We start from the raw sequence: 22431 nt of genomic DNA, 5'->3' as shown, positions 1-22431 counted from the left end.
TCCTCTATTAATAAAGCCAAGGATCCTGTGTGCCTTTTTAACAGTCTTCTCAACTTGTCCTGCCACCTTCAAAGATTTGTGCACATACACCCCCTTTAGTATTGTGCCATTTAGTTTATATTGCCTCTCCTCATTCTTCCTTCCAAAATACAAACGCTTCACATTTGTGTAAATGCGTTATTTTCTTTGGTCGTCCTGCCTTACTATGTAAGAATATGCACGCGGCAATGATTAATTAGCATTGTCATCGGAGAGGCTGAATTGATAATGCAATGTTGCATTCTGGTATCTCGATTCATTTCAGTTTAAACGCTTTGGTCACCTGGGGCCTCTCTGTTTATAATGTTCAAAGAGGTTTTTTTTGCAACCTGAGAGAGGCGAGGAGAGCCATGCATCACTGGTAATAATGAGGAGAGCTTCTGCAAGTGACATAATGATGCATTTCAACATCATTCATTGATGGTACCGCGTCGTTCATTAGCAAACGAAATTGCCAGCGCTTATTCAGGAAGCCCTTTTGAACATCTCTAGACAAAAGATCAAAGGAACTTAAATCTCAGAATATATGTCACTTACAAGCATTAAGAATTGACCCACCCAGTATTAAAAAGCAAACATCGTACTTAATGCAACTTTCTTCCTTTGACGACTACCAGAGAGGTACTTGCTACATGGGATCACTGATTTATATGGTGACTGAATAAATTTATTTTTTATTTGCTTATGGGACCTGGGCATCGCTGGCAAGGCCAGCATTTATTGCCCATCCTTAGTTGTCCTTGAAAAGGTGGTGGTGAGCCACCTTCTTGAACCGCTGCAGTCCATGTGGTGAAGGTACTCCCACAGTGCTGTTAGGGTGGGAGTGCCAGGATTTTGACCCAGCGACGATGAAGGATCAGCGATATACTTCTAAGTCAGGATGGTGTGTGACTTGGAGGGGAACTTGGAGGTGGTGGTGTTCCCATGCGCCTGCTGCCCTTGTCCTTCTAGGTGGAAGAGGTCGCGGGTTTGGGAGGTGCTGCCGAAGAAGGCTTGACGAGTTGCTGCAGTGCATCTTGTAGATGGTACACACTGCAGCCACGAATGCCGGTGGTGGAGGGAGTGAATGTTTAAGGTGGTGGATGGGGTGCCAATCAAATGGGCTGCTTTGTCCTGGATGGTGTCGAGCTTCTTGAGTGTTGTTGCAGTTGCACTCATCTAGGCAAGTAGCGAGTATTCCATCACACTCCTTACTTATGTCTTGTAGATGGTGGGAAGTCAGGAGGTGAGACACTCACCAGAGAATACCCAGCCCCTGACTTGCTCTTGTTACCACAGTATTGATGTGGCTTGTCCAGTTAAGTTTCTGGTCAATGGTGACCCCCCAGGATGTTGATGGTGGGGGATTTGGCGATGGTAATGCCATTGAATGTCAAGGGGAGATGGTTAGACTCTCACTTGTTGGAGATAGTCATTGCCTGGCATCAAGTTCTATTTTTAATTACATGAGATTCTGGGAGTTCACCAGTGCTCTGGGGACTGTATTCCACAATTTCATCCATTGTTTTTATTGTACGAGAACAGAAAACCTTGGCTATTTGTTAATAATTGAAGGGCTCCCAATCAATGTTCCCCCCAATTTTAAATTTGGGTGCACGGTCCCTTTAACGGGCTGCGCGGCCCATTCAAAGTTTCGCGCATGTGTGAAATTTCACGTTGGAAAAGTCGGTCCCGGGCTGCGCGGGAACGATAGGCAGGCACGTGGCTTACAGGGAACGTTGCTCCCAATCCAGAGGGTTTTAATAGACAACCGCATAGGGTGGGATTGGAGTTACGTGTAGGCCGGACCGGGTAAGGGTGACATTAGCGGAACAGTTGGGCCCTCATTTCGTTTTGGAGTGCCCACAAAGATCACCAATTCCACAACTTGCCCTAGTGGGATTATGAGCCCGCAATTTCTGGGTTCCGAGCCCAGTCCCATAGCCACCACACCACCGCAACCGAATTAAAATCAAACTTGCCATCTGGATGTTCTTTAAGGGCTTTAGGATTATTCTTTTCGTACAGAATCTAAGATCAACAGTGAGTCACGAAACATGTTTGCTGAGGAGCGGAGTGATTGTCACCAACCTAGTGGTAAAGAGCAGAGTATCACGATGATAATCCCAAAGGGAGCCCCGCTGCCCTCGAAATAGTTCAAACTGGTCGCCCCAGTGCAAGGCTCCAGGTCATCCACGGTCAACTGTTTCGGCTGCGGACAAGGGTCCCCTGTCGGAGAACAATAAACAAAGAGAATTATAATTATGGATAGAGGTGATTTTTCTGAAGCTAAGGAAATGTTGTGTAGGGGGAAATTTCGTCTCTCAGCCACTAAGAGATCGCAAAATCGCAGGGGTATTGCACCAGCCCTCCCCCCCGCCCTCCTCAAGAGTTGGAGGAACGTGGAGTTCCCTGAGGGCTGTGGTGCTGGAGGAGGTTACAGGGATAGGGAGCGACGAGGCCATGGAGGGATTTGTACAAGAGGATGAGAATGGTAAAATCGAGGCGTTGGTGGTCCGGGAGCCAATGTAGGTCAAGGAGTACAAGGGTAATGGGTGAACGGGTCACTGGTAACGGGAACTCCTGGGGAGGAGGGAAAAGGAAACAGCGATGATAAGCTGTAGGTAATTTCAGGAAAAATTCAGAGTAATTCCTCTCCCACTCCGTAAGGCAATTGGGAAAATCCAGGAGATAACGACACCCATGGTGCTTCACCAGACCTACTTAAAATAACCCTTCCCCCTTTCTGTCCCAATTTCTTCAACTTTTATCAAACTAGGGAATTGAATACAAAAGTAGGGAGGTTATGCTTCAGTTATACAGGGCATTGGAGAGACCACATCTGGAGTACTGTGTACAGTATTGGTCTCCTTATTTAAGGAAGGATGAAATGCGTTGGAAGCAGTTCAGAGAAGGTTTACTAGACTAATACCTGGAATGGGCGGGTTGTCTTATGAGGAAAGGTTGGACAGGCTAGGCTTGTATCCGCTGGAGTTTAGAAGAGTAAGAGGTGACTTGATTGAAACATATAAGATCCTGAGGGGTCTGGACAGGGTGGATGTGGAGAGGATGTTTCCTCTTGTGGGAGAATCTAGAACTAGGGGTCACTGTTTAAAAATAAGGGGTTGCCAATTTAAGACAGGGATGAGGAGAAAAATTTTCTCAGAGGGTTGTGAGTTTTTGGAACTCTCTTCCTCAAAGGGCGGTGGAAGCAGAGTCTTTGAATATTTTTAAGGCAGAGGTAGATAGATTCTTGATAAGCAAGGGGGTGAAAGGTTATCGGGGTAGGCGGGAATGTGGAGTAATCGGATCAGCCATGATCTTATTGAATGGCGAAGCAGGCTGGAGGGGCCGAGTGGCCGACTCCTGCTCCTGCCGGTGGCATAGTGGTTAGCACTGTTGCCTCACAGCGCCAGGGACCCGGGTTCGAATCCGGCCTCGGGCGACTGTCTGTGTGGAGTTTGCACATTCTCCCCGTGTTTGCGTGGGTTTTCTCCGGGTGCTCCGGTTTCCTCCCACAGTCCAAAGATGTGCGGGTTAGGTTGATTGGCCATGATAAATTGACCCTTAGTGTTAGGGGGATTAAATACGTGGGGTTACAGGGATCGGGTGGGATATGTGTCGGTGCAGGCTCGATGGGCCGAAATGGCCTCTATCTGCACTCTGTGATTCTGTGAAAGACTTCTGTGAAAGTAATTTGTATGTTCGCTCACCGGCATTCCAGACGAACACATTCTTCTGAATTTCATCCTCTGTCGTGTTTAAGGCGCGCACCAGGACATCAAAAAATGTAATATTTCGAATTTCGTTGATCTCCTCAGCTGTGAATAATCTAAACCAAACACAAGAAAGGTTGCCGGTGAAGTTACTGTCGCCGTTTCTTTACAGACCGAGAAATATCCCACGGGCAACACGAATTAACAGCTTTTCCGATTTGAAATCAAACCTCAAAAGTAGATCCAGCGAAGCCACACCGAGTGCAAAAATGGAGACATGAATTAATATAGCACCTCATCACGGGTGGGGGTGAAATGGGTCCTGGGCGGCTGCGAATCAACATATTCGTGTCCCATTGACTTTTCACGGAGGACGGGCGCTTTGCGTCACGCTACCGGCCAAGGTCAATTTCACCACCTTCCCCCCACCCCCCCGCCCCCGCCTCCTGGGAACAGCTCAAAGCCCTTCACATAAAATGAAACACTTTCATGCCCCGTTACTGATGTTATGTAAAAGAAAGACTTGCATTTATATAGCACCTTTCACGACCTCAGGAGGTCCCAAAGCTCTTTACAAAAAAGTACTTTTTGAAGTCTGGTCACTGTTGTAATGTAGGAAATGCAGCGGCCAATTTGTGCACAGCAAGCTCCTGCCGAAATGTGAATAACGACCAGATCATCTGCTTCAGTGATAATTATTGACCAGGACACGGGGATAACTCCCCTGCTCTTCTTTGAATAATAGACAGGGCCTCTGAAAGACTGACAGTGCGGCGCTTCTTCAGCCTAGATTATCAGCCTAGATTTTGTGCTCAAGTGGGACTTGAAACCCACAACCTTCTGACTCCAGAGGTGAGAGTGCTGCCAACTGAGCCATGGCTGAGATCAGGCAAATACAGCAGCCATTGAGTGTGGTGAATGAGCCATTAATTCATTATTATTGGTGTTGAGTGAGCGAGCCCAGGACAACAACCTTTCTCTTATCCTAATGGTGGCAGGGGATTTTTAGCATCCACTGGAAGAGGTTGATGAGGCTTTGGTTTCTATGTCCCATCCAATGGCTTGTCACCTCCGCCAGTGCAGCATCGACTCCCAGCTTTCAAGGTATGCAATATTAAGTGTCATATTTCATTCATGTTATGAAGATCCCAAGGGTGACTCCTGTTAAACTTCCCATTGCAACTGACTACGGGAGAGATCGTGGGGTGAAATTAGACATGTGCGGGAACGCAAACCAGGCGGAATCGCATTTGCCGTCAATGAATGACACGCCCGACATTCAGTTCTAATGAAGTCAATGGGACCGAATATCGGGTGGGGCAAATAACGGGCGGACAATGCGATTTCCGCCTGTTTACGTGTCACCGCCCATGTGCAGTTTCACCCCCATATCTGACAACACGCACCAAGAGCACAATCGAAGACTGAATGGGAAAACAAGGCTGTGGTTTTGGAGTGACAAGCAATGCACTGCAGCAACTCGCCACGACCTCTACCACCCAGAAGGACAAGGGCAGCAGGCGCATGGGAACACCATCACCTCCAAGTTCCCCTCCAAGTCACACACCATCCTGACTTGGAAGTATATCGGCCCTTCCCTCATCGTCGCTGGGTCAAAATCCTGGAACTCCCTCCCTAACAGCACAGTGGGAGCACCTTCACCACACGGACTGCAGCGGTTCAAGAAGGAGGCTCACCACCACCATCTCAAGGGCAGTTAGGGATGGGCAATAAATGCTGGCCTTGCCAGCGACGCCCACATCCCTGGAACGAATTTTTTTTTAAATTGCAAACACAGTGATGGAGAAGACCATCGGTCTGGGATGAGTTAACAGTGTGAAACTGCTCAAGGATCAACTGCGGTTGCTCAGCTTCTCGCAGAGAGTTAAGGATACCAATCATTACCTTCATTTGTAAACTGGACCCTTTCCAGGTCCTCCTTTAAGTAGCCCTTATAATGTCTGTCAAGTTGCTAAAAAGCATTTTAAAGTATTCAAGCTGGTCTTTAATGTACTTTCAATGGTCACCGTGCAAAGATGTCTATCTAACCTCCACACTTTGTTTGTCTTTCCTTCAAGAGTCTGCTTTAGAAAGAATTTTCATGGTCTGCTCTGCAGCTTTTATAGCAGAAACCTGGGTCCCACTCTTGATTTTTCAGAGACCAGTGCACAAGAGAAACAGACTTCAGTCCTTCTAAACTTCAGGGAATTTTTTTTTTATCCCCTGCATAAACTCTAAACAATGTTGCAGTACAAAATTTCCACTCATGCCCCGTGTTTAACAGCTAGCGAACAAGATGCTCGTGGTTGAAAGGACTCATACCCGTTCTGCTGATTTTCAAACCAGTATCTGTCTCCATCTCGTATCCGTTGGAACTGATCAATCATGATTTTGGTAAAGAGCTCGCCTGGTGTACCATTACTCTCCAAGAGGCCTCCAGGCCACAGCTCCAGCTTGGATATGTCGTCTCCATATTGCTCGGCCAACCCCTTAAAGAGCTGTGAAGTCCATTCAAATCATCAGCAGTTAAGTATTTCAGTCAGTTGGGCAATAAACCCTTTGCCAATGAAAATACCGCAGAGCACAAATTCTATTTGCTTAATTATTTCCTAAACCATTCTCACCCGGGTGTTAATATGAGCCCTATACACATAGAAACATAGACGATAGGAGCAGGAGTAGGCCATTCGGCCCCTTGAGCCTGCTCCGCCATTCAATGAGATCATGGCTTATCATCCAAATTCAGTACCCTGACCCTGCTTTCTCCCCATATCCCTTGATCCCTTTAGCCTTAAGAAATATATCTAACTCAATCTTGAATATATTTAATGAATTGGCCTCAACTGCCTTGTGTGGTAGAGAATTCCACAGGTTCACCACTCCCTGGGTGAAGAAATTCCTCCTCATCACTGTCCTAAATGGCCTACCCCTTATCCTTAGACTGTGACCCCTGGTTCTGGACTCCCCGACCATCGGGAACATCCTTCCTGCATCTAGTCTGTCCAGTCCTGTCAGAATTTTATAAGTTTCAATGAGATCCCCTCTCATTCTTCTAAACTCCAGCGAGTACAAGCCCAATCGGCCCAATCTCTCCTCATACGTCATTCCTGCCATCTCAGGTATCAGCCTGGTGAATCTTCGCTGAACTCCTTCCATGGCAAGAACGTCCTTCCTCAGATAAGACGACCAAAACTGCACACAATACTCAAGATGTGGTCTCACTAAGGCCCTGTACAACTGCAGCAAGACATCGCTATGAAGGCCAACATGCCATTTGCTTTCGGGGGTGATTTTCACTCAGAAGTCAGGTAGGAGGCAGGACTACAACTTTCGGGGTTGTAGTCCCGCCTCCATCGAGATGCGGCCAATCCACGCGATTTTCACGTGATTGACCTTGTTGAGCCCACCCAGCGGGCTCAGCAGGCCAATTAAGGGCCACCCGGCAACAGGTGACGTCACAGACTGAAATTTCATCTGTCAAGAGCTTTTGACAGATGAACTCTCAGTGTTTCACAGCTGTTTGAAGCTGGCAAACACTGACAGTCTTACTTCTAACCTGAGTCCTTCTCCACAGACTCAGTTAGAAATCTCACCGGCACAGAAAGCTGCAGGCTGTCACTTTTGACAGTTCGCAGCCGTTCTGCTTTCTGTGCCGGTTAGATGATGGACTCCCAAAACCTAGAGGAAGGAAGGCTAAAAAGGTAAGTACAGGTAATTTAAACTTCTTTACACACTTTAGACACACCAAACACACTTACCTTTGCACTCATGCACCCATCACTCACCTGAACACCGACATCTCGACCCCTCCAAGTCCTTCAACCCGACGGCCCGACTCCTCTAACTTGGCGTGGCTTGAAGCCATCGGGAATCCCACACTTCAAGCTTTAAAATAGGGATTAGGCGGGTCCCAGTGCGGGGCGGGTACCCACCTCCTTTGAAACTTACATGGAGGCGGGTTGGGGGCGGGATGGTGTCGGGACCCCCAAATTCGGGACTTTAACACCCCGCACGCCTCCAATCCTGACTCCACGGGTCAGTTAAAATCGAGGCCAACAACTTGCATTTATATAGCACCTTTAATGTAGTAAAACATCCCAGGGCGCTTCACAGGAGCAAAATTTGACACCGAGCCACATAAGGAGATATTAGGGCAGGTGGTCAAAGCGGTAGGTTTCAAGGAAGGGTCTTAAAAGAGTAGAGAGAGGTGGAGAGGCAGAGAGGTTTATGGAGGGAACTCTAGAGATTAGGGCCCGGACAGCTGAAGGCAAGGGCCGCCAATGGAGGGGAGAAGGAAATCGAGGATAGAGAAAAGGCCAGAAATGGAGGAGTGCAGAGTCCTACAAATACTGACCGACCCTCAGAATACGAGCTTGTTTTTGCGATTATATTAAAACGGTAAGGGAGTTAGACTGCAACCAAGTTCTGAAGACAGGTGAGTAGGAGGAATGTTTTCGTTCAAAGAACAATGATCACTTGGAATAGATTTTTCAGTACAACTTCAACAACAGCAACTTGCATTTATATAGCTCCTTTAACGTAGTAAAATGTCCCAAGATGCTCCACAGGAGCGATTATCAGACAATAATTTGACCCCGAGCCACATAAGGAGATATTAGGACAGGTGACCAAAAGCTTGGTCAAAGCGGTCGGTAGAATCACGCAGTTAAAAGTCTACAGTTAGTTTGAGGATATTAATACAAGAGAAACTAACCTCCGCCGAGAGGTTGGGGTTAATGTCACTCCACTGGCTAATTGGTGGAAGTTGAAAGGCGTGTCTTGCAGTATTAAATGTTGGAAGACCATTATCCCGGCCTTGATGGATGATGAGAGCCATCAGATCAGATCGAGAGAACTTCAACGGTCCATACATGTAGTCTGAATATAGTAGCAAAATTTGACAACAAACCACAGTAAAGAAGCACTATTGACAAACATTCACTATAAGCCCACTGACTCCCACAGCTACGTGTACTACACTTCATCCCCCCCCGCTTCCTGTAAGGACTCTATTCCATTCTCTCAGTTTCTCCATCTCCGTCACATCTGTTCTGACGATGCCACCTTCCATACTTGTGCTTCCTTTCTCCTCAACTGAGGATTCCCCTCTACCGTGGTTGACATGGCCCTCGACCGTGTCCATTCCATTTCCCGCACTTCTGCTCTCACCCCTTCTCCTTCCCAGAACCATGATAGGGTTCCCCTTGTCCTCACCTTTCACCCCACCAGCCTCCACATTCAACAGATCATCCTCCACCATTTCCGCCACCTCCAGCGTGATCCCACCACCAAACACATCTTCCCCTCACCTTGCAGCATCCAAAGGGACCGCTCCCTCCGCGACACCCTGGTCCACGCCTCAATCACCCCTAACACCCCTTCCCCTTCCCATGGCACCTTCCCATGCAAGCGCAGGAGATGCAACACCTGCCCCTTTTACCTCCCCCCTTCCCACTGTCCAGGGCCCCAAACACTCCTTCCAGGTGAAACAGCGATCAATTTGTACTTCTTGCAATCTAGTATACTGTATTCACTGCTCACAATGCGGTCTCCTCTACATTGGGGAGAAGAAACGCAGATTGGGTGACCGCTTTGCGGAACACCTCCGTTCAGTCCGTAAGTGTGACCCTGAGCTTCCGGTCGCCTGTCACTTTAATTCTCTGCTCCAGCTCCCACTCTGACCTCTCTGTCCTCGGCCTCTTACACAGTTCCAACGAAGCTCAACGTAAGCTCGAGGAACAGCACCTCATCTTTCGATTAGGCACTTTACAGCCTTCTGGGCTCAACATCGAGTTCAACAATTTCAGACCATAACCTCGGCCCCTATTTTTTCACATGGCAGCTGTCTTTCAATCTGCCATTCCCATTTACACCTCCTCTAGACCCATCTTTTGTTTCGTAACTTGTCCCATTACCATCTCCTTTTACCTCGCACCATCACCCCTTTTGTCTCTCAATCTCTCCTGCCTTCCGTCCTATCACAGACCTTCCCTTTTGTTCTTTCCTCCCCTCCCCCCTCTCCCTGCCCCTGCACTTGCTTAAAACCTGTTCCATCTCCAGCTTTTTCCAGTTCTGACGAAGGGTCATCGACCTGAAACGTTAACTCTGTTTCTCTCCCCACAGATGCTGCCTGACCTGCTGAGTATTTCCAGCATTTTCTGTTTTTAATTAAAGAAGCACCAATGTTTCTGTAAATTACTTAACATTGTACTTTTTGAGTGTATGTTTTTGGTGCTCATCCTCCCATCTTGGGCCCTCATTATCAGCCTCAAGCATTCCTGATCACGTGTAGTGTGGGTTTGATGCGTGGTAAAGTTCCCGCTACTCCAACCCGACAAGTGCCTTAGCTCCACCCTGAGAACAGCCTCCCCTTCTGCAGCACAGTGTGACATATTGCGTTTCCCAGCCCAGCCACTGTGTGGTGCGTTGTGAACCCATGCCCAAGGTTGAGACTGGCCAAACTCATCTCGCTTAGAAATGAAGGAACCTGCGCCTTTTGGCACTTGGTCTGAGTATTAAACAAGGCTTTAATCAACTGTTTTTCAACATGGAGATCTAGTTGTGTCCTTCACTAGTTCCTGTTAAAGAATGTCCTGAGCAAGCTGGGCCCGTGCCCGAGTATTTATACTCTCCCTGGACAGCGCCACCAGCAGGCCGCCCAGTATTATTACATAATTCATTTTCACATGAATGACAAGATTCATATCACCTTTCATGACCTGAGGTCAATGAAGTACTTTTGAAGCGTAGTCACAGTTGTAAGAGAAACGTGGCAGCCAAATTGGCGCACAGCAAGCTCCCACAAACAGCGGCATCCAAAAGTGGCAGTGTACCTGAGGATGCGGTCCCCAATCGGACTCTGAAATGAGTCTTACTCCTTGGGTTTGGCACCATGTGCGGTGCGAAGTGGAGCGAAGCAATTGCTCAGGCCATCCTGGGCACTTTATAAAATGTTTCAAAGTTTTGATGTTAGGAGTAACTCGTTGCTCCCACATGCCCCAACGTTATGATATAGTCACGGTTGGGGGGGGGGGTGGGTGGAGGGTGGAGGGTGCAGTGAGCTGTGCATCCATCAAGCACCCAGGGACAGATATATTTACTGGTGCACACAGCTAGGTGTAGCCCGGAATATTGCTCAGGTGTTTGCAACTTTGCTTCCCACTCCAGAGTTACCGCCCTCTCACCGTTAGTATAACTGCAGTCTTACATAGAAACATAGAAGATAGGAGCAGGAGTAGGCCATTCGGCCCCTCGAGCCTGTTCTGCCATTTAATGAGATCATGGCTGATCATCCAAATTCAGCACCCTGTCCCTGCTTTCTCCCCATATCCCTCGATCCCTTTAGCCTTAAGAAATATATCTAACTCCTTCTTGAATATATTTAATAAGTTGGCCTCAACTGCCTTCTGTGGTAGAGGATCTCACAGGTTCACCACTCTCTGGGTGAAGAAATTCCTCCTCCATCTCAGTCCTAAATGGCTTACCCCTTATCCTTAGACTGTGACCCCTGGTTCTGGACTACCCCGCCATCAGGAACAGCCTTCCTGCATCTAGTCTGTCTAGTCCTGTTAGAATTTTATAAGTTTCAATGAGATCCCCTCTCATTCTTCTAAACTCCAGCGAGTATAAGCCCAATCGACCCAATCTCTCTTCATACGTCATTCCTGCCATCCCATACTGTACGGAGCAGAGCACAATTCAACCAGCATTGGACCACTTTGTAGAAACAGCGCCTCCATAAATAAAACGGATTACCTCTCAGATCTTCCACAATAATGTTGTCTTCTTTCTCAGCGATTTGAGACGCCATCCCAAAAATAAGCTCGTCGATGTCAGCTGCAGTCTGAAGGTTCGGCTTCTGAAATAAATCAACGAGCCCTTCTAATAATCGACCTTCTGCTTTCTTTACAACTTTGGCAAAACTGATTTCTGAAAACATTCTCAAGTCGAGAAGGCATGCACAGTCTTCCAGGATTAGAATTTCTATTATTGAATTATTTTTAACAAACGTTTTCGCCTCGGAAGAGTTTATCGATCAATTTTCCTGATTAAGCAAGTTGTTTCAAATTGTGCTCAAGAGTTGGAGAGAGTGTTTCCTACATTTTTAGAAGGATGACGACACTTCTTCTGTTTCTGAGCCTTGGACTTGGATCCAACTCAGAACTCAGGGCGGGTCACTGGTCACAGTTCACATGTCTTTAGTCTTACATATTGATTGGGCTTCAATTTGAAAACATTGCACCAGGGAAGACCAAAGAAATCCCACCAATCCAAAAACAGGGCAGCAGAAGACCATCCAGGCCATCACAATGAAGACAAGGTGCAACCACCTGCAGCACTGACCTACTTGCTAGACCCACAATCTGTTGGTGAAGTGGGAACTATAGGGATCGGCAAGGAGAGCGCTGGAATAATGGTTCATCATTATCTAAACCTAAGAAGCATGAGCAACGTAATTAGGAGCAGGAGTAGTCCATACGACCCCTCGAGCCTGCTCCGCCGCTCTACTGAGTTATCGATGGCTGATCTTCTACCTCAAAATTGGGCATCTCACGTCAACAAAGAGAAATGGCAGGTACGTGGAGATGCTGCAGGGAATTGTAACTCACTGCACCGTCCCAACCCACCGCGGGAAATCATTTCAGGAGTTTGTCCGTTCTGAATTCTTTACCTCTCTGCTCCAGAAGTTGTTGCACACCCGAAGCGCTGGAGACTGCATGTTGTGAAAGGTGGTGACATTTCGGAACGCGCACGTCCTGTTTCTGGAAATGAGCCAAAAGAAAAAAGAAAGGCAGAATTCAGACATCAGCAAAACGACGACTTACCCCGTGCTGGAACCGTGGGGCAATTGTAACCTAATCCATGCAGTGGGAATCTGATGCGATCAGATCAGCTGCTCGCTTTGCACCATTCCTAATTTAACTTTCCATTGAACAGGTTTCCTCATGTTTCTTTTAATGTGTGTATGCTCTGCTTTGGAGAATGACGATAGAACATGCACATTTTTCTTTCCCATTTGATCATTAAGCCTTTATGATAAATTTAAAGGACAGCATCCTCAACAGATAGTGAAGTGTTGACTAAATAAGAGTGTAAGCATTTCTAAAGGAAGAAAGAGCTTACATCTATGTAGTGTCTTTCATGACCTCAGGACATCCTAAAGCGCTTTAAAGCCAATTGAGTACATTTGAAGTGTAGTCACTGTTGTAATGTAGGAAACGCAGCAGCCAAAATTGCACTCGGCAAGGTCCCACAAACAGCAATGCGATAAATGGCCAGATAATCTGTTCTTGTTATGTTGATTGAGGGATAAATATTGGCCCAGAACACCGGGGAGAACTCCCCCTGCTCTTCTTCTTCGAAATAGTGCCATGGGATCTTTTACGTCCACCCGAGAGAGCAGACGGGGCCGTGGTTTAACGTCTCATCCGAAAGACGGCATCTCCGACAGTGCGGCACTCCCTCAGCACTGCACTGGGAGTGTCAGCCTAGCTTTATGACTTGAACCCACAACCTTCTGACTCAGAGGCGAGGGCGCGGCCTACTGAGCCACTGGCTGACACAATAAACTTTCAGATAACAATTCAGCTGGGAGTTTAAGAAATTGGAGCCAATCAATACCACATTAGAAGATAAAGAAAACCAATAGTTAGCAAATAACATATAGTTTCTTTGTTACCTCATGTAAACTCCTGGTGGTACCATGGAAGCACCAAATCTCACTGCGGCAGCCTGAAACTCAGGTGAGATGCCAGGATCAACAAACGTCTTGTACCCTGTGAAACCCAGGAAATAATTTATAGATCTGGTAAGAAAAACCTAAAACAGTAGGCAAGATTTTTTTTTTTTTATTGCAATTGGGATAATCTCACTATCTTACCAGTATAGACAGATAAGTTTCTTCCCAGGTATTCAGGTAACCACTCGTAAAGCGCAATGTTCTGCAGAGACCAAGGTAATGGTTAGTGGAGAGGTGAGGGCTTGACTGACGCTGGGGATGGAAGCGATTTAACACCAGCTATGAACAACAATGACTTGCATTTATATAGCCCCTTTAAGGTAGTAAAACGTCCCCAGGTGCTTCACACAGGAGCGTTATCAAACAAACTTTGGCACCGAGCCAGATAAGGAGATATTACATAAGAACATAAGAAATAGGAGCAGGAGTCGGCCATTCGACCCCTCGAGCCTGCTCCGCCATTTAATGAGCTCGTGGCTGATCTGATTTTGGGCTCAGCTCCATTTCCCTACCCGCTCCCCATAACCCTTCACTCCCTTAGTGTGGTTATTGGGGCAGATGAAGGGTCCCCGACTCGAAACGTTAACTCAGTTCCTCTCTCCCCGATGCGGCCTGACCTGCTGAGTGTTTCCAGCACTTCCTGTTGTTACTTGAAAACAGATAGTTAAAGAAAGACCGCAAAGAAAGACCGCTTTTGAAATTGAAGCAATATTGGAGGAACTTTCATATAGATTGATGCGCGCCCTGCCGCCAATCAGATTGTTGCATTCAGTCTGGCAGTTAGTTGTCATTGATGCAACAGCTTGCTTTATCCCCACACCGACGATATCGCTAAAATCATTGACCGGAGCAATCCGATCCTTACTGCAGCACTGCAGGGAAAACGCAACACGCTGTAGAGTATATCAGTGTAAAGTTAATTCTTTCACTAAACTGGTCTTATAATGACAGTTTTGTAATTCTTTACACACAGTGGAAAAATATACCTCAACATCATTCTCGGCTATTTGCACAAACAAACGCGTGCTATAAGATGGCAATTTTCCTTTGCACTGCACTGAGTATAGACGGGCAAATCACCTGGAATGCAGCGATCACCCACTTTCTGGCGTGCTGGAACATGTCTTCATCTGACCACGAGGGGCTCTGATTTTGAAATCGAGAAGCCAGATAATTGTGATACCGGAACCAGATGATGCTCTCTGCCATGATGAATGGGCTTTCATTGGCTCCTGTACTTCCAAAATCTGTAATAGAATTTAATCTTGTTAAACTTCAGGAAAGGATGAACAGGCTGGGTCTCTTTTCTCCTGGAAAGAGAAGAATGAGGGGGTGACCTAATAGATATCTTTAAAATCCTGAAAGGTTTTGATAGAGTCGATACACAGAGAGAGTGTTTCCACTTGTGGGGAAGAGCAAAACTACAGGCCATCAATATAAGATAGTCACCAAGAAATCCAATAGGGAATTCAGAAGAAACTTCTTTACCTAGAGAGTGGTGAGAATGTGGAACTCGCTACCACAGGGAGTGGTTGAGGTGAATAGTATAGATGCATTTAAGGGGAGGCGGGACAAACATATGAGGGAGAAGGGAATAGAGGGTTACGCTGATAGATTTAGATGAGGAAAGACGGGAGGAGGCTCGAGTGGAGCATTAACACCGGCATGGACTGGTTGGGCCGAATGGCCTGTTTCTGTGCTGGATTTTCTATGGAATTTTATGTAACCAGCTGGTCCTTGTCAGAGGAATGTGCTGCCTTGCAGAGGACATGTACCAGAATACATTCTTACCCCCATCAATGACTCAGCTGTAATAGAGTTGGTCAAGTAAAGCCAACCAATTCCTTGTCTTCCCTCCCTCCCCCTCTTCCTCTCCCAAAATACAAAATCTGTACATGTTTATTGAGCAGCTATAAGTCCAATCCGAGTATTGTGGGACTGACTAAGGTGGAAAGAACCACAAACCAGAAGGTGCCACAGAAAACTGACTGTACGCCTAGGTTTTATGGCAATACCCTGAGTCTTAAGACTATGGACTTTGCTATGCTTAGAACTAGATAAAGGTTGATGACTATGTTTGGTCTTGCAAATTTATCGAAGCTACTAAATGGCTACTAGGGTTGGCCGAGGAAGTCACGAGGGCTATGGGCTCCATTGGTACAGGTATCTAACCAGATCGCTGGGTGCAGAAAATTGTACCTAATCTCCTCCTGCTCATTGACTTCCAAGGCCATTAAACGACTGTGGGTAAGATGGCAAGTGAGTATCCTGTTCCTAAGCCTCCACCGATGCTCCTATAAAGTTGTTTCATGGGGATGGACACGAACACAATGGAAATGACTCTCCTGCTAATTTTACTTCCCTCCCTATGGCCTCCAAGTTGTGTTTTATCCAACAATGATAGGCTGAGATCAAGAGTTCAGTAGAAAGTGAAATTGGACGCATGACCTACTCCAAATGCTGACTGATGCCTCAACTTGCTGCACCATTGACCAACACCATTTCCCAGTATTATTTTAGAAGAGATGTTTCTAAATCAAAATCTAATCAGTTTAGTTACGTTGTGAGCAGTGAGCCATGGTTACATTGAAACAAGCTCAAAATGTTACATATTCACCGTAAAATCCTTGGAGCCCAGTCTGGCCAGTGGATGGATCAGGATGATTCCACATAGGCAACTTTTTAATACTTGGTTTTGGAAGCAGTGAGTCAGAACCAGATGCAAGTCGGCCACCAGAGAAACTTCGCAATTCGTCACACCAAGAATGAGAAGCTCCATAAATGGAGCTTCCATCAATCCATGCAGAAACTTCATTGACCTGTTGAAAAACCAATGGGAATAGATTAAAATGATTCATTAAGAAGGTTCCCATTGAGAAAGAAAATGTTACAAGGTCTAGTTATCGCTCTCCAAGGTGTTCATCTCTTCACTCATCTGCCTTTCCCTGATATATCCTGCTCCCTTCCTTCTTTATCTTCCTATTATGAGCTGTGTTTACTTGTTCTCTTCTCGCTTTGCCTCTCCATTCTACCTCTATATGTCAATAGTTACGGTAATGGGCTATGTGGACACTGATTGAGGTGCCAATGTTCTACTAACTTCTAATCAATATACTAAACTCTCAGTCCTTCTACTTCTACACAAAAATAGGTGTCACAGAAACAAAACTGATGAAAGCTTGACGTGAAGCATGAAACAAAATAAACACTGGGATAATAATGAATCAATGGAAATAAATAATTTGCAACAAGGCTTAAAAAGAGAAAGAAAGAAAGGAAGGAAGGAAGGAAGGAAGGAAAGACAGAAAGGAATGAAGAAAGAAAGCAAGAAAGAAAGGAAGGAAGAAGGAAAGGAAGGAAGAAAAAAAGAAGAAAAGAAGGAAAGACAGAAAGAAAGGAAGGAAGCAAGAAAGGAAGCAAGAAAGAAAGAAAGAAAAGAAAGAAAGAAAGAAAGCAAGAAGGGAAGGAAGCAAGAAAGAAAGAAAAATCAAAGAAAGCCTTGCATTTCCACAGCATCTTTTCACATCTCCCAATAATGTCTCAAAGCACTTTAAATAGACTTATTTACTTTAATGTGCAGTGACTGTTATTATGTAGGAAAATGTGCAGCAAGAAGAAATAATTTAATGCATTAGTGCCTAGTAAACATATATTTTTAATGTCCTTGCTGTATGCATCGTGTACATTCATGTATAATGTGTATTTGTACAAGGTTCTGATCATGTTTCTTCCCCTCCCTCTCCACACATCCCCTATTACCTGTATTCGTGGGTTGCTGGGGCTGTGTCCTGAGTGGCTGTCCCACGCACTTCGTTGAAACAGTAGTCTAACGTTATCTGTTTCATTGGGGTCAAATACCGAGTCGCCACGTGGAACTGGAATGTCGAGGAATTCAGGGGGACAGGCAGGGAGCTTTGTGTCCAGAATCTCAAACATTACATGATATCCTGTAGAAGTTATGAAGAGGAGAAATACAAATGGTAACTTATCATATAATCTCTCATTTGAAACCAATTGCAAATTGTCAATTGTCTAAGGGACTTCTCTCCAAACCAAGTCTCAAGATTTCTCTAGAGCCATCCTTTGTTTCTTTACCTGCCCTATTACCATCTCGTCTCGCCTTGAATGTCTCTTAATGTCTCTTCACCCCTCCCAGACCTTCCCTTTTGTTCTTTCATCCCCTCCCCCATTTCCCAGCCCCCAAACTTGCTTTTTAATCTGTTTCATTTCCTGCTTTTTTTCTCAGGTCTGACGAAGGGTTTCGACCTGAAACGTTGACTCTGTTTCTCTCTCCACGGATGTTGCCTGGCCTGCTGAGTTTTTCCAGCGTTTTCGGTTGTCACTCAAGATTTCTTTATGTGCACTACAGCAGTGAAGACGCTGAAAAGTTCACCTTGGTATTAATCCCCATTATACGGCCTGAAAAATTTCACTCACTCACTCGCCTGAAACAGGTCATTTTCCAGCTCTAGTAAGCTGAAAAACAAACAACTTGCCAGCTTGCAAATGATATTGCTGTCCTAATCCTCCTCCTGCTCCTAATCCTTTCTGTCTTCTGCTTAGTCCCTATATCTGATCATTTGTAGCATCTCCCTCATTGACTTAGCTCCTTGTCAAGATCCAAGGTACTCATCTTTCCATTTCAGGATTAATTTCCTCTGGTTAAAATTCAAGCAACATTTGCCATAAGAGAGTTCATTTATATTAATTCCAGTGAGCTGCACAGATGAATTACAGACATCGACTAGACAGTCAGAAAATCTAAAGAACAGATAGACAAATATAGAGCTAGACAGACAGCAATAACAGATATGGAGATAAACTAGGCAGATTACTGGTACTGCTATCATAGGGGGATGAATTTCTCAGTTAACTGGGCAAAGCAACTTCCTAACTAAGTTCTTTTTGGATACATTTGCAGTGTTGCTGTATATAGAAACTGTAACGTCCGTGTGTAATTGAGACACGGACTGCAGAAGTTGGTTATAACAGGTGTTTACTGAATGGAGACAAAACTGGAACTACTATACAAAGTTACTTCACAGGCTTATATACAGGGGTGGTCACTACTGGTACTGCAGTATACAGGGGCTGCAGAATATAGTTCCTTCTTCAAGGTACATACACTACAGAAACCAAGGCATTCATTCTCTCAAATGCCTTGCAAAAGAAGTTCCTGAACCATAAACTTTCTAATCATCCAACAACTACCTCGCTTACACACTACATTTCTTTCATGCCACCACTTGGATCGAAGATTGGTCATTAAGATGGACAGACAGACCAGGGAAACAGATAAAAAGGAATGAATTCAGGATAGGGGGAAAGATTTCCTCTGGTCACCATGTGTCAGAACATAATAAATGTGCTTGCGAAGATTGTGCAGCAACATCGTAATCTTATGATGTAGATACATACAGAAATCAAAGGCTATCTTCTCCCCTTGTTCCCCAAAATGATGGAGTTGTGCGTATTCTCACAGCCCAGAAACCTTACCAAAGAAAACACTCAGCACGGTGTTATTCTTGACAGACTGCAGTCCTGATGGTCCATTTGATACTATATTACTGATGTTTCGTGCGTTTGGTACTTCTGGCTCCTTCAAAGCCTGATAAACCCCGTCCGCATATCTAGCAGGCAACAGGCGCATAAATGGACAGCCTGCAAATAAACCACATATCTTCAGATAGTTATCACTGAAAAGACTGCATGTTATTTTGATTGACTAGCCATGCACTATAATAATTACACCTGTGTACAACCTGTTTTCCTACTAAGAGCCAGATACAGTAGAGCATGTGTCAGTGAACAGACCATTTGCCAACAAATTTACTCAGTTACCCAGGCTATTCAGTTAAATGCGCTCCACAGTATTATACAGAAGTGTGGAAATGTACGGCCGTGATTTTAACTCCAGTGGATTCCCCGCTCCGGCCTGAGTTAAAATTACAGTCAGGTCTCAATGATGTCATTGGGTCGCAATATGCACATCTAAAGAAGGACCCTGTTGGCTCTGGGCGCGTGTCCTCGCTGCCTGCTCAGGAGAACAGGTTAAAATCGCACATGTTGCGATCATGGTGGCTTTCGGACGATTTTCGGACGAGCCAGGGGCGATTTTAACTGCCCGCCCGCCAGGAGGAGAGAGTGGGATGAGAGGGCTGCCCTATGATGAGAGATTGTGTAGATTGGGCCTATATTCTCTGGAGTTTAGAAGAATGAGAGGTGATCTCATTGAAACATACGAGATTCTGAGGGTGATTGACAGGGTAGATGCTGAGAGGTTGTTTCCCCCTGGCTGGAGTGTCTAGAACCAGGGGTCACAGTCTCAGGATAAGGGGTCGGACATTTAAGACTGAGATGAGGAGGAATTTCTTCACCCAGAGGGTTGTGAATCTTTGGAATTCTCTACCCCAGAGGGCTGTGAATGCTGAGTCTTTGAGTATATTCAAGGCTGAGATCGATAGATTTTTGGACTCTAGGGGAATCAAGGGATATGGAGATCGGGCGGGAAAGCGGAGTTGAGGTTGTAGATCAGCCATGATCTTATTGAATGGCGGAGCAGGCTCGAGGGGCTGAATGGCCTACTCCTGCTCCTAGTTCTTATGTTCTTATGTTCTTTTTCCAGTTCTGACGAAAGGTCATCGAACTGAAACGTTAACTCTGTTTCTCTCCCCGCAGATGCTACCTGACCCGCTGAGCATTTCCAGCATTTTTCTGTTCTTATTTCAGATTTCCAGCATCCGCAGTTTTTTGCTATTGTGTTTGTTCTACTAAGACGATGTACATCGGGGCACTACTTGGGAGTGCTTAGTAATGAGAGTTGAAAACATATCCCGTTCAAGATCAAAACCAACCTCTGCTGGTTTCGTACTGATCGTCACTGATGTTAACGTCTAACCTGAACCTTAAGCTGAAGATGTGCAGCACAGTTATATTTTTTTGCTGGTGAAGTTAAAATGAGAAAATGTTAAAAGGATCGCTTCTTACCGGCTGCCCCTCGGTTATGAGTGGCAAGATTGTTGTACCATCCATCATATCTCTGCACCTCCCAGTTGATATTATTTTGAGCAGCTTGGGGAGAAAAAGGCAGTCGATTAATCAGGGGGAAAGTCCTTGAATCAATCCTTTGAATAAAGTACATGTCACATGAAAAAGCATAAATGTTGACAAAGAAAATCTACTCATGAAGCAAGATCTGGTTGATAAGGGAATCAAAATATACACGTGAAAAGAGAAAAAAATTATTTGTTTTATAATTCATTAAAGAATAACTGCCAATTAGATAGAACACGTGACTTCATAGTTTAAAAAAGTTGAATATATTAGCAATACAATTAATATTGAAAGGGGAGAAGAGTTACAGGGCTATGGGGAAAGAGTAGGGGAGTGGGACTAATTGGACAGCTCTACCAAAGAGCCGGCACAGGCATGATGGGCTGAATGGCCTCCTTCTGTGCGGTATCATTCCATGCTTCTATGACTGAGTCTACGATCTCTGTCTTCGAGAAGGGGGAATGTTACTTACAGATGAATGTTAGGTGGGAGAGGTGAATCCAGCCTGTGATCAGCAGTTTCCAGAGGTTAGTTTGTGCCATTTTCTTTTTGGCAAACTCCTTGACATTCGACGGGGCACTGGGCTCCAGATGTTGCTCCGAGCTGTTCAGCTCTGATTATAAAATCGGTTCAAACACTCTGTGATCGGAAAGTATAACCTGATAAAGAAACACCTTATAGCCAGTTTAAAAAGGCAGCGCCAGACACTTGGGAATCTCCTTGTCACTAACTGGCTATCGAGAAAAGTACATTTCTACCCAGTACTTGACACTGAACGATCTCATTGGAAATTACTTGCTAAAGGCATTGATTTAAAGTCAGTATTGAATTGGAAATGGACGCGATTCAGCTCTTGCGAGCTGCAATAACATTCTCCCCACCACAATCTAACAAGTATATAAGAAAATGGCAAGGCCCCACGGTGCTTGAAGGTTATAAATGCAAAAAAAAATGAACTATTGCTGCAAAATTAAACTTTGGGATGAAATGCTTATCAAATTTAGTTAAAACGCAGGTTTAAAAATATATATTTTGTTGCAAATTTCCGTATCGATGAAAATGGGATTTTAGAACTTGAAAGCTTGGGAACAACGTTAGAAAGACTTGCATTTCTACAGCGCCTTTCACGACCACCGGATGTCCCAAAGCGCTTTACAGCCAATGAAGTACTTTTTGAAGTGTAGTCACTGTTGTAATGTTGGAAACACAGCAGCCAATTTGCGCACAGCAAGCTCCCACAAACAGCAATGTGATAATGACCAGATAATCTGTTTTTTTTTTTAGCGATATTAATTGAGGGATAAATATTGACTAGGACACCGGGGAGAACTCCCCTGCTCTTCTTTGAAATAGTGCCGCGGGATCTTTTACATCCACCTGAGCGGGCAGACGGGGCCTCGGTTTAAGGTATCACCCGAAAGACGATGGTTAGTGTGTGACTGGAGGCAGAAGTTAAAAATGACTACCAGTTACAGGGAGCACCATTTAACACATTCTTCTGTCCCTATATTACAAAAGCACCAATTGGTCGGGTTTACAATGCATTCACACTGCAAACGTAGGGTCCCTGCCTGGTGCTGTCTTTTTACGAGGGCTGTAGTTAAAGTGTAAATGCAGTGTGAAGCAGGAGTCGGAGGGGCTGACACTGGGAGTAAGAGCACTGAGACACCATGGAGTAAGTAGCTTCACTCTGCTTTAAAAGGGTTTGATAGCATAGTGGTTATGTTATTGGACTAGTAATCCAGAGGTCTGGGCTAATGACAGTGAGTTCACAATCCCACCACGGCAGCTGGGGAATTTAAATTCAGTTAATTAAATAAATCTGGAATAAAAAGCTAGTATCAGTAATAGTAACCATGAAACGATCAGTTTGTTGTAGTAAAAACCAATCTGGTTCACTAATGT

The 22431-nt window shown here is 45.3% G+C and overlaps 1 protein-coding gene across 2 annotated transcripts in view; it reads right to left on the bottom strand.

Moving 5' to 3' along the window:
- duox (dual oxidase) overlaps positions 1 to 22431 on the bottom strand; it is a 70350-nt gene that overhangs the window by 44503 nt on the left and 3416 nt on the right. Inside the window, exons 2-15 of one of the 2 annotated variants that reach the window (XM_085972293.1) lie at positions 20999 to 21165; positions 20461 to 20544; positions 18970 to 19134; positions 17233 to 17420; positions 16091 to 16292; positions 14554 to 14720; positions 13615 to 13675; positions 13414 to 13510; positions 12406 to 12496; positions 11490 to 11592; positions 8449 to 8612; positions 6057 to 6232; positions 3732 to 3850; positions 2110 to 2247 (exon numbers count right to left, since the gene is read on the bottom strand). In XM_085972293.1, the coding sequence (XP_085828419.1) occupies positions 2110 to 2247; positions 3732 to 3850; positions 6057 to 6232; positions 8449 to 8612; positions 11490 to 11592; positions 12406 to 12496; positions 13414 to 13510; positions 13615 to 13675; positions 14554 to 14720; positions 16091 to 16292; positions 17233 to 17420; positions 18970 to 19134; positions 20461 to 20544; positions 20999 to 21068 (1825 nt within the window). In that variant the 5' untranslated portion in view covers positions 21069 to 21165. Of the gene's footprint in view, positions 1 to 2109; positions 2248 to 3731; positions 3851 to 6056; positions 6233 to 8448; positions 8613 to 11489; positions 11593 to 12405; positions 12497 to 13413; positions 13511 to 13614; positions 13676 to 14553; positions 14721 to 16090; positions 16293 to 17232; positions 17421 to 18969; positions 19135 to 20460; positions 20545 to 20998; positions 21186 to 22431 lie in introns of both variants that reach the window. The other variant, XM_085972291.1, reaches the window with a different exon arrangement.

Source organism: Somniosus microcephalus, chromosome 32, assembly GCF_052327205.1.
Source record: "Somniosus microcephalus isolate GS21.2 chromosome 32, FLI_Smic_1.0, whole genome shotgun sequence".
Classification (NCBI taxonomy): Eukaryota; Metazoa; Chordata; class Chondrichthyes; order Squaliformes; family Somniosidae; genus Somniosus; species Somniosus microcephalus.
The sequence above is the reverse complement of the archived record's forward strand: the minus strand, read 5'-3'. Positions and strand labels throughout refer to the sequence as shown.